The sequence below is a fragment of the Pelodiscus sinensis genome, chromosome 1 (assembly GCF_049634645.1).
Source record: "Pelodiscus sinensis isolate JC-2024 chromosome 1, ASM4963464v1, whole genome shotgun sequence".
Taxonomy (NCBI): domain Eukaryota; kingdom Metazoa; phylum Chordata; order Testudines; family Trionychidae; genus Pelodiscus; species Pelodiscus sinensis.
This window is the reverse complement of record NC_134711.1, coordinates 181,918,489-181,932,799: the sequence shown is the minus strand read 5'-3', so window position 1 is coordinate 181,932,799 and position 14,311 is coordinate 181,918,489. Positions and strand designations below refer to the sequence as shown.

The 14,311-nt window shown below is 42.1% G+C and overlaps 1 protein-coding gene across 6 annotated transcripts in view; it reads left to right on the top strand.

The window, feature by feature from the left end:
• TIAM1 (TIAM Rac1 associated GEF 1) overlaps positions 1-14,311 on the top strand; it is a 289,451-nt gene that overhangs the window by 184,290 nt on the left and 90,850 nt on the right. For all 6 annotated transcript variants that reach the window (XR_012897942.1, XR_012897941.1, XM_075910641.1 and 3 more), the window contains 2 exons: positions 1,361-1,808; positions 8,058-8,230. Coding sequence is in view for 4 of the 6 variants with exons in the window: in XM_075910641.1 (XP_075766756.1) it covers positions 1,361-1,808; positions 8,058-8,230 (621 nt within the window). In the remaining 2 variants the exon portion in view is untranslated. The remainder of the gene's footprint in view (positions 1-1,360; positions 1,809-8,057; positions 8,231-14,311) is intronic.

The window sequence follows — 14,311 nt, the reverse complement described above, 5'->3', positions numbered from 1 at the left end:
CTGTTGTAAATGGGTGGTTTCTCAGTGGCACTGGCTTTGATGTTTCTCTCAGCACCCCAAATTCTCTGTATTGCAATTAAGTGGGGAGATTGATGGTTTCAAAATTGATGTATGGTACAGCACTAAATAAGATCCTGACCCTGAAAGCTACTCTGTGTAGGGGGATCCTGGCCTGCACGCATGTGGAGTCCCATTTAAATCAGTGGAGTGCTGTGTGAATGAAGGGGTACAACAGTCCAGAGTAGCTTGCAGGATTGGGGTCTGAGAAGGTACTCCGTTAATGAAGGCATTGAAATCAAAACAGACTGGTTGTACTGGATTTACTGAGTGGGTGAGAAAATAGTTTTTCTTCTAGTCTGTGCCTGTAGACAGACTCCCAAGTCTCTGCTGATGTGTAGCAGTTATAAAGAAGTAGTCCTTCCATTGAGAGTGAACTCCTCATCTGCCAGTTCCGCAACATTCGGAAACCCCCTAGGCCCTCATTCAGCTCTCACAGTATGCCAGGGGAATGTAGGCAGCAGTTGCCGCTGCAGGCCTTTAGGTAGCTGTCGGTTCAGGAGGAAATCCCCACTGGCTCATTAGCTGGAAAAGTTAATTTTCTTTCCAGTGAAATGTTCCTCCCAAGAGCTCATCATTTAAGGAATGATGCATCAAGCTGCCCAGCATACTTTCTGAGAATAAGTAGGAGTGGGAATGCCACAATTTTTAGTATATATCCACCTACAGGAAAAGTACATCTTCAATTATATAACTGTCAAGTGACAATCATAGGATGGCTAAGATACAGCCTCTATTGTTGGTGTGAATATATTGTATCAGTGTTTTCCTCTGTGAACCTTATGGGTGACCCCTACTTCTACAGACACTGTTGTTTTTTGCTGCCACATGCTTTCCTTCTTGAAAACCTCTTACTATCATTCAGCTAGGGAAGAGGTGGTCAATAATACAGCAGTGGTTTTCCAGGGTTAGCCATGCTTTGTTGTTCATAGGAGGATTTAAGCACTTGTGAACTGCAAAAGTTTTGTCAGTCAAGTGTCAGTGCAGACATACCCTTATTCTCGGGTAAACAGTTTAAGCTGTTTCCCTTCTCCCTGCAACTTACTAAGATGGTGGGACACATACTAAAACTGTTTGGTCTTTCCTAAATTGTTGCTTGAAGCCCTGCTAGAATACCTATTCTTCCAGTGCCTTGTCATCACAAGGCAGATTTAAGGAAGCTCCCACTATCCAGCAGGGTAGGAATATGAACAAGTTTAATACAATTGGGGAAACTTTAGGCTCTTTTAGCCTCTTCACAGGGCCACAGTAGGTTGGGACATCAGTTACCTTCATGTGATGTTGTTTCATTTCTTTTAACCAGGATGTGAATGCAGGTGAAGGGAGCGAATTTGCTGACAGTGGGATTGAGGGCGCAACCACCGATACAGACCTCCTTTCCAGACGTTCAAATGCTACAAACTCTAGCTATTCTCCAACGGCTAGTCGAGCTTTCATTGGTAGTGACAGCGGCAGCAGCTCAGCGGGAGATGGCCACCGTCAGGGAGTGTATGAGAACTTCCGAAGGGAGCTGGAAATGAGCACTACCAACAGCGATAACTTGGAGGAAGTTGGCTCGACCCTGAGTGATGAGCAAAGCAGCGGTACCTTGAGTTCTCCAGGACAGTCTGACATCCTCCTTACGGCTAGCCAGGGCACTGTACGGAAAGCTGGGGCTCTTGCAGTAAAAAATTTTCTGGTGCACAAAAAGAATAAGAAAGTGGAGTCAGCTACACGCAGGAAATGGAAACATTATTGGGTTTCCTTAAAAGGTACACCAGATATATTTTCATTATTCATTTCAAATAGGCATCAGAGGATCATAGAGGATGTGAGTTACCACAGAATTTAATTTTTAAATGTTTTTATCACTATGCAAAGAAAGGTCAGCTGTGAACCCTCCATGAGCACTGCTTGGGTATGCTTCTGTGCCCACATAATGCTAAGTGCAAAATATGGGCCTTTTAATATGTAATTCTTTGTTTTTTCTATCCAAAACAAGTACTTGAAGGTGGCCTTTTTTTATACTGTTTATGGAGGTGGCATTAACAGGTTTACAAATCCATGTAACTTTCGGAATCAAAACAATAACAGCGAGTTTTTGTTTAAAGAGACATTATTCAGCAATATAGACATCTCTGTTTAATGGAATGTTCATTCATTACAACACCTAAGCCATATTATTTTAATGATTTTATCGAATTGAGTGAAATATCGAATTATACATTGACTAGACAAGGCACATCTACCAAATGGTAATGTGCATGTTTCTTTTATGTTTGTTTTAAAAAGAAGTAATGAAACAAAAATCTATGGTGGTGGCCTAGAACTTTTTCCCAAAAACTACTGGAAAATTTTGTAAAATTAGTAGGGATGTATCAGAGAATGTTCTTGATTTTCTTTGGGGATTTTTTTTCATGGTCACTCCCTCACAGTTGTGATATGTGCTTTTGTCAAAATTAAGTTGCTTAAAATCAAGCTAGTAACCATTGCATCTAGTATATGGCTTTCCTGACCAACGCGCACACTTTTCTGAAAAAAACATGTTTATAAAAGTGTTATAAACTAAATCCGTGTCTTCTGTGAACTTGGTGCTAGAAATCTGCTAGCAGCCACTGTATGACAGCTATCATTCAGTGATAAGCTCTTTGAGGACAGGACTGTGTCTCGGTGCATGTTTATGCAGTGCCTACCACAATGGGGTGCTTATCCTGATTGATGGTTCTTCAGGGGTGCTGGAACAATTTGTATAGTGAGGTGCTGAGAGTCATTGAACCAAACTGTAAATCCTGTTATATAATGGAAACCACTTCAAGTCGGGGGAACTTCAGCATCTCCCATATACCTAGTTCCAGCACCTCTGGGGTTCTTTGGGCTAGGTAGAATATAAATAATTATAGCACAATTTTAACTTGTCGTTTGGACAAGTCCTTGAATGGTATGAACAGGACCTGCAGTGCGGCCTGAGCATTGGTCTGGACAGGGCATTGGTCTGAAACTCAGAAGACCTTGGTTCTATTTATGGTATGCACACTTGCTTTTTGACCCTTCGGAAAGTTCTTCTCTTCTCTGAACCTTTTTCTCCTGCCTCCATTTGTCTGTCTTGTTCACTCTGTAAGCTCTTCAGGGTAGGGGTTCTCTCTCATTGTTAAATTGAATAGTCAATTAACCTCATGAATTCTTATCAGTTACTCAACTATTCTTTAGTCCTCGGCCCCACTTCCAAGGAACCCCCTGCTACTCCGACCTGATGCCTCTGTATCAGAGGCAGCAGCGTGGGGTGCCAGGCAGGAGCTGGTCTGCGAGGGGAGCCGGTTTAAAAACCAGGTCCCCCCACTGACCGGTTGCCTGTCATCCCATGCTGCTGCCTCTCATACAGAGGCAGCAGTGCAGGGTAGCAGTAGCCCCTGTCCGGGGTGCAGTCTAAGCTCCTGGACTTGGCGCGAGACGGAAATGAGTCAGGCTGCCTACCTGCTTGGCTCTTAATACACTTTAAATGCAGAGCTGCAGCGGGGGTAGGTTGTGGACCCAGTGCAAGATGGGACTGAACCGGACTGCTGGCCAGCCTGCTAAAAAATGTACTGGCAAGGGTGGTGGGAAATGTGTGTTATAGCATTCACTGATAATCTTTTGCTTATTGGTTAATCAATTAATCGACTGCACAATTACATCTCTAATTTGTACAGCACATAGTACAATGAGGCGATGATCTCATTTGGAGACTGTAGATACTACAGGTTGAACCTCTGTGGTCTGGCAACATCTCTGATCCAGCATGATTTTAGTTAGCTGGTTGTCCACTTATCAGGTGTTTGGCCATGTTTCCTATGGTCCCATAAAATTTGTTTACGGGCATCAGTCCTTGCTCTAAGTGTTCTGTGCTGTTATTTAGCTCTTATTTACCTCTTAGTCTCTTCTAACAGCCCATTAAGCAATGGACATTATGGTAATGCTGCTAGACAATATTGACCTCCCCTCGCCCGGCAAATTCTCTGGTTCAGCATTGGTCAGGTCCCAAGGGAACTGGACTAAAGAGATTCAATTTGTACTGTAATGACCCCTGCAGACAGAGGCGGGGGAGGCAAAGGGAGTAATTGTCCCAGGGCCTGGAGATTCAAAGGGGCCTGGAGCTCCCAGGCTCATTTCAATTGTCATGGGAGGGCTGGGGAAGCACCATGGTATAGGACAGTGTTTCTCAACCTTTTTTAATAAAGTACCCCTTTAAAAAAAATTATAAGTAACCTTGGTGCCTACAGTTTTCAGACACACACAATTTTTTTCCTCCATTGCAACACATTTGTTTAAACAACTTAATCATAGCCTGGTGGGCGATTAAATTTTTGGGTGTAAAAAGTACAAAAATAATAAAGCGCTGTAAAACTTAAAACAAAAATTCAGTTTTCTCCAAATTTCAGTTGTGTTGACGTACTCCCCCAGATTTCTCTCAAGTACAGTAAAACTCCAATTGTCCGGCATCCAGTGGTCCAGCGCTCCTGATATTCCGGCACCAACTGGAACCCGGAAGTGCTCTGGCCAGCCGGACAATTGGAGCTGCTCTTTCCCCGGCTGCTGAAACTGACCAGCGGCTGACTTGGGGAAACTGGGGGCAGAGCAGCTGGGGTGCTGCCGGGTTGGTCCCGCAGTGCCGCCCTCACCCACATTGCGCAGTTCCCCGCCGACCTCACCCCAGACCCTTCATAGCCCCCCTTCTGGTACTCCGGCATATCTGATAATCTGGCACCCCCTGGGTCCTAAAGGTGCTGGATTATCGGAAGTTTACTGTACCTCTAAGGGTACTCGTACCACTGGGTTGAGAAACACTGGACTAGGAGGCCTTAAGAGCTGATTGCCATTAGCCCTGCCCCTTCTTCCTTCAGCCGTGTCCCTTTCTCAGGCATGGAGCCCCCCCTAGTCCCCAGCACCTTGCTCCAGGGTCAGTGGTGGCTGTCGGCCACGCTCACTATAATACAAATAAGTAAGAACAATAATAAACATGCATACAAGATTAAAATGGGCTCTGTAAAATGGCCTTCCGGGAATCTTTGTGCAATCATCTTAAGCAGTGTAGTGTGGAAACCAAGCTCATATTTGGACTCAGTCATCCATTTCTCTGCTTTGAAAGAGCCTGTGTGCACTACGAGTAGAAGTGTCAGGGAGTCTGGTAACAACACAGCCTTCATAATGTGCACAGGACTACCAAAAGCATGAGCAAGTTTTGAGTACGCTACAAAATGGAACCATGTTTTAAGCCGGTCAAGGGAAAAACCATGTTGTAGCTAGGTTCTGTGACATAGTTTTTCTTTTTTATATTGACTGTCCCTTAGGGTATGTCTACACTACCCTCCTAGTTCGAACTAGGAGGGTAATGTAGGCATACCGCACTTGCAAATGAAGCCCGGGATTTGAATTTCCCGGGCTTCATTTGCATAAGCGGGGTGCCACCATTTTTAAAACCCTGCTGGTTCGAACCCCGTGCAGGGCGGCTACACGGGGCACGAACTAGGTAGTTCGAACTAGGCTTCCTAGTTCGAACTACCGTTACTCCTCGTGAAATGAGGAGTAACGGTAGTTCGAACTAGGAAGCCTAGTTCGAACTACCTAGTTCATGCCCCGTGTAGCCACGTTGCACGGGGTTCGACCCAGCGGGGTTTTAAAAATGGCGGCGCCCCGCTTATGCAAATGAAGCCCGGGAAATTCAAATCCCGGGCTTCATTTGCAAGTGCGGTATGCCTACATTACCCCACTAGTTCGAACTAGCGGGGTAGTGTAGACATACCCTAAGAGACTAGCCTTTGGAAAGGAACCTGAAGAGCTTGAGAGAGGAAAAATAGGTTTTTGACTATAGTTTTTGCGAGATGGCATGTATCAGTGTTTGAAGCAGCATTTTAAAAACAAATTGTGAGCATCAGCCCTTCATTGTACCTGTTACGAAGGTTGGGGAAATAAAAGAAGAGAAATTCCATAGCTGAGGAAGCGGAGTGAACCCCTAATCTCCTTCTAACTGAGGCAATGTGACAGGAAAGTCTGGCTGTGAAGAATTGGTAAACAAAGAGCCATGGGAGGGCGGGAGGGAAAGGATGAGCATAAAGGCAATGTTATTTTAAAGTGCCTTGACCCAGGTCCAGTGTTTGTGTCTTTGATTGCTGTGGCTTAATAATGTAACATTTAAACTAAGCTTTGAAGTTAACAGCTGCTATTGTTTGGCTGCAATTATTTTTCTGCCAAATTGGATTAAGGGGTAACCATACATCAATTTCCATTCTCACCATTATTTTCAACAAAAAAGCTAGAGGTTCATTATTAAATTTAAATGTTTATATAAATGGTAGCAGAAAGTGCAGAGATATTAAAATTAGGGTACGTCTTCACTGCACAGCTATTTCGAAATAAGCTATTCTGGAATAGTTATTTTGAAATAGCTTATTTCGTAATAGCATGTCTACACTGCAGGGAAGCCTCAAAATTAGTCCGAGGCAGGCTTCCCAATGTAGATGTGCTATCTCGATTTAGCAATCCAGGAGGCACTAGGGAGGAATAACTTAGAATGGCCCTGGTGAGGGGCTGTTTCGAAATCGTATCAGTGAAGCATCCACACGCACCTTATTTCAAAATAGCTCTTTTGGAATAGGCATTATTCCTCAGAGAATGAGGTTTACAGATTTTTGGCCCCAAGCTGCTTTATTGAGTGAGGGCTGGGGTAGTTCTCTCTTCCCAGAGCAGTCTGCACACTGAACCCCCCATCCTTAACCCTCCTCCCCCTGAGCAATGATGTAAATGAAGAAAAACAAAAAATTATAAAAGACCTGAGCAGTGCTGGGTAAATCTTCTAGTTAGAATGAATTCAGTGAATATAGTCTATCAGCATTGATGGCTTTGGAGTAAGCCTACTATCATTTTTAAAAAATCAACCATGTGGTTTAATTTTAAATCATATTTGTCTTGTTCTCTTTTTTCAACCTCTGCTGGTGCTCTCCTGCCCACTTTTCTACTTATGTTGGTAATGCCTCTCCTCTAAAATGTCAGGCAGGGCAGAGTGCAATGACTGAGTGAGGGGCGCAAGGCATGGGACCAACACCAATAAGAGAATGGAGCTGCTGGCAGAGTAGGTGATTGCTTCTAATGAGCCACAGTGAGAGTCAAGTGATGTCTTGAGCAAACTGTATAGTACTGATAGGTGTGTTAGTTCCTCCTCGTATATCCCTGACGGAAAGTTCCAGGAGAGAAGCAAGTGAAGACTGGAGGTGATGAAGAGAGGAATTGGTTCCTACCAATGTAGCACAAGGCCTATCCAGATGCAAATTCCTACTTCCACTATCTCTTTCCTCCAAAAAGGCTCATACGCACAAACCTTGCTCACAAGTAGATTTACACTGGCTCTTCCTATGAATCCTGCCACTCCTTGTTCTCAGTCTGACTGCTTGGTGAATCAGACAAAAGGGTGTTCCAACTTAGCTTTCCTGCGACAAAGCATGTCAGTCAGTTCAAAGGCCATTGCTCTGCCTGACAGATGCACTTCATTGTCCTGAATGAAGGCAGAAATGAGGGCAAGTTCTGGAAAGAGAAATAGGACATAAAATTAAAGGTTTAATACAATGTTTGTAAACAAGCAAACAGGTATGTGAGCGTGCTAACACTATTGCAATAAAGTATGGTTGGAGAAAAATATAGGTAGAAGGACACTTTTCAGCATTTTCACCCATGTTTCCAAAAGCAGAGAAATACATTGTCAATAGGTGGTAAAGGTATTTACTTTTAAGATTACCATCAGTGTTACTGGGAACTATGTAGTACATTCTGAAACATTTCCTTCAGATGTCTCCTACCAGACCAATAGATTTTAAGTAGTCTGTATGGAAGATCCATATATATGCATTGCTATAACTGCCCAAGTATTTATTGATTTAATTTTGGAGGACTCAGAGTGTGAGTGCTACATTCTTATGCTAGAAAGTGTTGAATAGATGTGGCTTTCTAATGTTTAAATGTGCTGCTTGCTAATGCCTTTCTTGTGTTTTCCCCAGGATGTACGTTATTCTTCTATGAGGGTGATGGCAGATCTGGAATAGACCACAACAGCATCCCTAAGCATGCTGTCTGGGTGGAAAACAGTATAGTGCAAGCAGTGCCTGAGCACCCAAAGAAAGATTTTGTTTTCTGCCTCAGCAATTCCCTAGGGGATGCATTCCTCTTTCAGGTTTGTTCTGTTGAGTTCTAAGGAATTGTTCTCTTTTTAACTCTTGCTCATTTTCCAGACTCATGTGAAATTCTGACCCCTATTGAAATCCATGGCAAAATTCCCATTGGCTTCAGTGGGGTCAGGACTTGCTCTAGGCGAGTAGAAAGGATGGCATTCCTGCTCAGTAGCATTCATTCATTATGTAGAAAAAACAACCCTGAGGGGATTTAACGCCAAATTCAGATCCCTTTTACCCCCTTATGTCTACTATTTTATAACATGCTGTGCTTTGTGCTTGTGTAGATAGGTTTAAAAGTCAACCAGTAATATATTAGCAAATGAAAACCAGAACTTTAATACAACTTAGTGCCATGGTTATAACATGGTTTTCTCCCACCTCCACAGGCAAGATCAAACTACAGTCTATAGTGCCCCAGAAAGGCTAAAACCATAGGCATTGTTTGACTTCTATATTTGGGAGGGCAGGTCCAGTCAGGGTAATGGGGCCACGTGTTTGGGCGTGGGGGAGGGAGAGTAGCAAATTTTGCTCCTGCCCCAGGTTTGCAGTTTGGATGGCAACACCCAGTTGAACCCTTCAAACTATGGCTAAAACACAATCCCCCTGTCACAGTAGCTATGCAATTGAAGATAGGACCTTACAGAGAGACAGGAGAAATTTTTATGAGCTTGAGTTTTGTCAATTCACTGGAAATATTTGGGGTTCACAGGTTCTTTCCATTACAGTTCACAGTGCCGAAGCCCACATCACTCACTGAAGACTCTGCTGAACATTTCACTTTCCTAGCTCAGTGCATTCACTGGTTCTAAATGACTTGCAGATTTTAAACATTAAACCAGATACTTTTTTTTCTTTATTTACAAGTTATAGTTCATTGGTAGTTTAAAGAAAACCTTAAAACTATACAAAGGCCAGTTGTTGATTTAATTACGAAATAATACCCCTCCCTGATCAGTTTTTAGGGGTCCAATCCAGCTTTCCTTTCACACCAAAAGCTCCTTTCAGCTAAGAGCTGACATTATCTTTACTTACCAAATAGAATGACTAGCCTGCATTCAGCTGTCATTTCCCAGCCATACTCTTGTTACTTTATAAGCCCACCTTTTTGTTGCAGATATTCTCATTTAGTGACTTTTTTTTTTTGGTCTAGTAACAATTTGGGAATGTAAATCCTGGATCAAATGGGAAAAAAAGGTCTGGATTTTACTATAATTCTGTAATCCAACCCACTCTTGCAGAATGCTTGCCCCCGATATTTTATAATGAACCTTTAAAAGCAGACATCTCAAATGTATGGCTTGCTTTTATAAAAGTGAGGCCCAATCCTCAATTTATGTAAATTGTAAAAGCTGTATTGATTTCAGTGTGGCTATGCTAATTTACACCAGTTGATGATATTGGCTCATGATATTTATACACACAAAAGGTTACATTCTGCCCTCATTTGCATTGCTGAAATCCTGGTATATTTTTTCATAACTAATATTTTATTTATTTGCTGCTTCCCTCCTCTTCACAATGCCTTTCTCCTAGGAGTTTTTTGGTTGGTTTGGGTTTTGTCATTGTGGAATGCTTCCTTCCAGGGGGCAAATACAGTAGCATGTGGCCTCAGCATGAATTAAATAAGCTGTGAAGCATCACGACCATCAGATCTATTTACATACGTATAAAATCTTTCATTTGCATTTCTTTTGGAAAACCTTCCTTCTTGTAAAATTAATTCCAATAGAAGCTAAATACAGAAAAGGTCACACTCAATAAATTTCTTCTGTGGCAACACAAGGCCTTTATTCATTAAAAGCTCTGTGTCATAATGTCATGACTAGATTTTCATGTAACATTATGTGGGAAAGAGCAAAAATGAACATTTTCAAAGTAAATTATTGTGATTTATGAAATCTTTTTTTTTTTTTTTTGTATCCTGTATAATGAAGCCCATGTAATTCTAAAAGAGCAGAACATGAGGGAAATGCAGGGGTGGATTTGGGGAGAAGGAAAGGGAGTCAGCCATAATTGTGGAAATAATTTGTAAATGATTGTAGCCCCGGGGCTTAATCGGATGGACATAAATTTGCTGGAACATGTGCATTGCTGTTCAACAGTGTTTCTAAGCTACTAACGTGCAGGTACATTAATACAAAACAAGATGTTATATTCATTTTTTTTTAAGTACAAAGGTGCTATAGTAGATTATTCCTACCCAATGGAGACTGTAGGCTTAGTGGAAACATAAAGCCGCAGTTTAATATTATATGTTTTGTAAGAGCCTTTCTCACTGCATTGCACCCAAAGACATCAGACACCTCCTACACTATAATTCTCTGTCAGTCAGTTCCTAACATGCCTACACAGATCCATTACATGTGGATGTCAGATGCATTTACCAGAAATTCTGTGCAACTTGCCACACCACATACTCACATAGAGATACATCCAAGTTGTTTACAAGTCTTTCCTTTCTGCTGGAGGAAGAACAGTCCTCTTGGCCCATTTGCTTAATGTCCAAAAAAAGGATTAAACTCTGAAAGTGCTTAACCAAAAACACCCTCCTCCCCCCCAAAAAAACACCAAACAAAATGTGAATCTGACATGAAAATATTATTTTAATAGAAAAATAGGACATTTTACAATTATTGCACTGTAGATTACCACATATTTGGACACACAATAAAATAGATTTTTTTGCCTTATTTTAATGATTTTTCTCCATCATCTGTATACAAAAGGGTTTTATATTATAAGGACAAGCTCCTGCCACCCTGACTCTCAATTGTACCTCTCTAGGTACAGGTTTAACCTCTCTAGTGTGGCACTCTCTGGTCCGGCAACACCCATGGTCTGGCATGATTTTAGTTGGCTGGGTTTCCCCTTATTAGGGGTGTGGCCAAGGTTCCCATAGTCCCATGAAGTTTTTTCAGCCACCAGCCCTGGCTCTCAGTGTTCTGTGCTGCTGTGTAGCTCTAATTTACCTTTCAGTGTCGACTAAGAGCCCAGTGAGCAGGGGAAGTGTTGGTAATGTTGCTCAACAATATTGACCTCCTGTGGTCCGACAAATTCTCTGGTGCAGCACCAGTCAGGTCCCGAAGGTGCTGGACTAGAAAGGTTCCACCTGTACTGCACAAATAGTTTGCTTGATTTCAGTAGCACCGCTCCCCAAGAAAAGCTCTACTGATCACCAATTCCTTAGTGAATGAGAGCTGATCTGATTGCTGTGAGCTTGTTTAGATTTAATATGGAAATTCAGTACAGTTTCTCTGGTATCAATAGAAGAGTTAATTATCTGAATATGTGCCTGATCCAGCTCCTAGGAACTCCAGAAAGCATTCCCATTCAGGAAAGTATGTTAGCATATGCTTATCCTTAACAACACCTTTAATTTCCTAAAAGAAAAGGAGGCTTCAGCATGTGCTTAATTGCTTTTCTGAACTGGGCCTTCACGGGAATCTTTGCATTGTCATAGATAAAAATTGGATCAGGTGTTTAAGCAAATAACGATCACTTCTGGTGGAGTAGGAAGATGCAGACATCCTCACCATCTTCACCATCCTCTGGTGGAGTAGGAAGATGCAGATTGCTGTGGTGATATTTATGGATGAGTTACCATCATTAGGCTTAATTAGAACAAGATGGGATGTTAGCTGCAGGTTGTTTAGCCACAAGACAATACTCATGTGATTACTGTTAAAGGTTGACATGCAAAGGAAGTCTGTTGAGTACTACATATAATTGACTATAAAACTTTGTTTTACAGTGTGCTGTAAATTAGTGAGGGTTAGGAGACTTACTTTTTATTTTATAAGGATGAAAAAGAAGTACTTGAAATATCTTTCATAGCTAAAGAAAATATCTCAAATCAGAATGCTGGACTTTCATGTAATAACACCCACGTCACATACACTAGTCTAGCAGGCTCCCCACCTTCATATGTGCACTTGTTGAGAGAAGCCAGGTGCAGGGGATCAGTAGGGTATGTATAGAAGTTATGTGAATATAGAAGAGTGAGCCTTTAACAATACAGATTGGATTTGAAGGGGATTCTAGATAGTTGCATGTTCCTGAAGGTGAGTTTAGCTTTGCAAAGTCTGGGAAATGCTGCAATCTTAGCTGTAAACTTGAGAGGAGAAAACAACCATAACTTACCACCAGTATGTCTGAGTGTTTCACATACTGTGACACATTTATTCCTGCAACAGCTTGTGAGGTAAGGGAATTTTATCCCCATTTTTCACATGAGAAATTGAGGCAAAGGATGATGAAGGGCCTTATGTGCCCGTGGTCACACTGAAAGTCCAACGCAGAACTGAGAACTAATCCCAGCTCCCAGGAGTCCAGTGTTTTACCTCAAGATCATTCTTTTTCATGGCCTCTTTAGGTTGGCATCCCTGCAGATATGTTTGCAGTATTGTTGTAGCCATGTTGGTCCAAGGATATGAGAGACATGGGTGGCTGAGGTAATATCTTTTATTGGACCAACTTATGTTTGTGGAAGGGACAGAACTTTCACCCTACCAAGAAAGTAGATTGCATTGTGGAACAGGCCACCCAAATACCCTGGAATGGTCCAGGGAAGAACAAAACCCACCAAGTCTATAGCTCTAGTTTTTCCCTACCTCCCCACACTGGAACTCATGCAGGATATCATCAAAGTACAACTATATTTGATGGGAACAGATCCCGAAAGAAGTATTTCCTGAACCCCCTCTTCTGGCCTTCAAATAAACCCCAACCTCATTAAGCTGGAGAAGCAAACTCCCCACAGAATGGGACACAACAATTCAAAAGTGCACTAGACCTGCCAGAACAATAGATGCAAAACCTGCAGACATATCTCATCCAATGCATCAAATGCTCCAACAACTGTGTGGGTGAGACCAGACAATCACTATGCTCGTAAATGACAGAAGACAGACACACCCGAGTACTTGTGGGTGAACGCTTTTCACAGAACAATCAATCCACATCTGACCTCTCATTTATGATCCTCCTGGGAAACGTGCACAATGCCTTCAAAAGATAAGCCTGAAAACTTAAATTTTTGAGACCTGAAGCTCAAATTGGGTCCCTTCCACCAAGAGCAGCTGGTTCAATAAAAAAGATACTACCTCACCTACCTTGTCTCTCTTGTCCCTCCAAGTAGGGGAGGATATAGGGTGACCTTTCCAGATTAGAATAGCAACAAGTGTAATAAAACATGGATCTGATAAATAGAAAAGTAAATGGGCAGAAAAAAAAATGAGCAAGAGAGGAAGCATGGTAATGTAAACTAGCTATTATTGTTTGTGTGAAAAACGTAGATTGTTAATCATTTGCCAGAAGGCTTTCTAATAAAGCCAATAGAAAACTGGAAAGAGAAAATGGAGAGAGGAAACTCATTCATCTGTTAACAAAAGAAGAGAGGTACCATTTAACATTTTATTTTCAGGTACCTGGAATCTCTACTGAATATTCTTATGAAAGGTCAGGAGCTCCTGTTAGCAGCAGTAGATATGAGTAGATTCTCATTCAGGTTAAAGGTCCTTTACATCAATTTTAAGTCTTCTTTATATTTACCATCATGGTTCAAAAGGGCTGTTAGCGTAATTGAGAATCAAGCCCACAAGCCTTTTGTTTTTTAAAGGTTAATTTACTTCCATTTTTACAATCTAAGGCATTTTTAGTGACGACATAGCTCCTGTCTTCCTATGTAAGGGTTTTATACTGCTGCCCATCACTGCAGTATCTTAAGTGAGTTTGTTCTCAGCCACCTGTTAGTGTTATAAGAAAGGTGAATTGTTCAGTGGTTAAAGCACAGGATTGGTGTTATGGAGATCTTGTTAATATTTCCAGCTCTTTCATTACTTGCTCTGTGATACAGGCCAGTCATTTAACTACTATATGTCCTCATTCCCATCTGTAATATACAGGCAGTCCCCGAGTTACGCGGATCCGACTAATGTCGGATCCGCAGTTACGAACAGGGATTTTCTCGCCCCGGAGGACTGGAGCGGTGGGACACCTGGTCCTGCCGCCCGCCTCCTCCGGGGAGAGAAAAGCTGCTCCCCATCTCCCTGGTCTGCTGGGGAAGCCAGCAGACCAGGGAG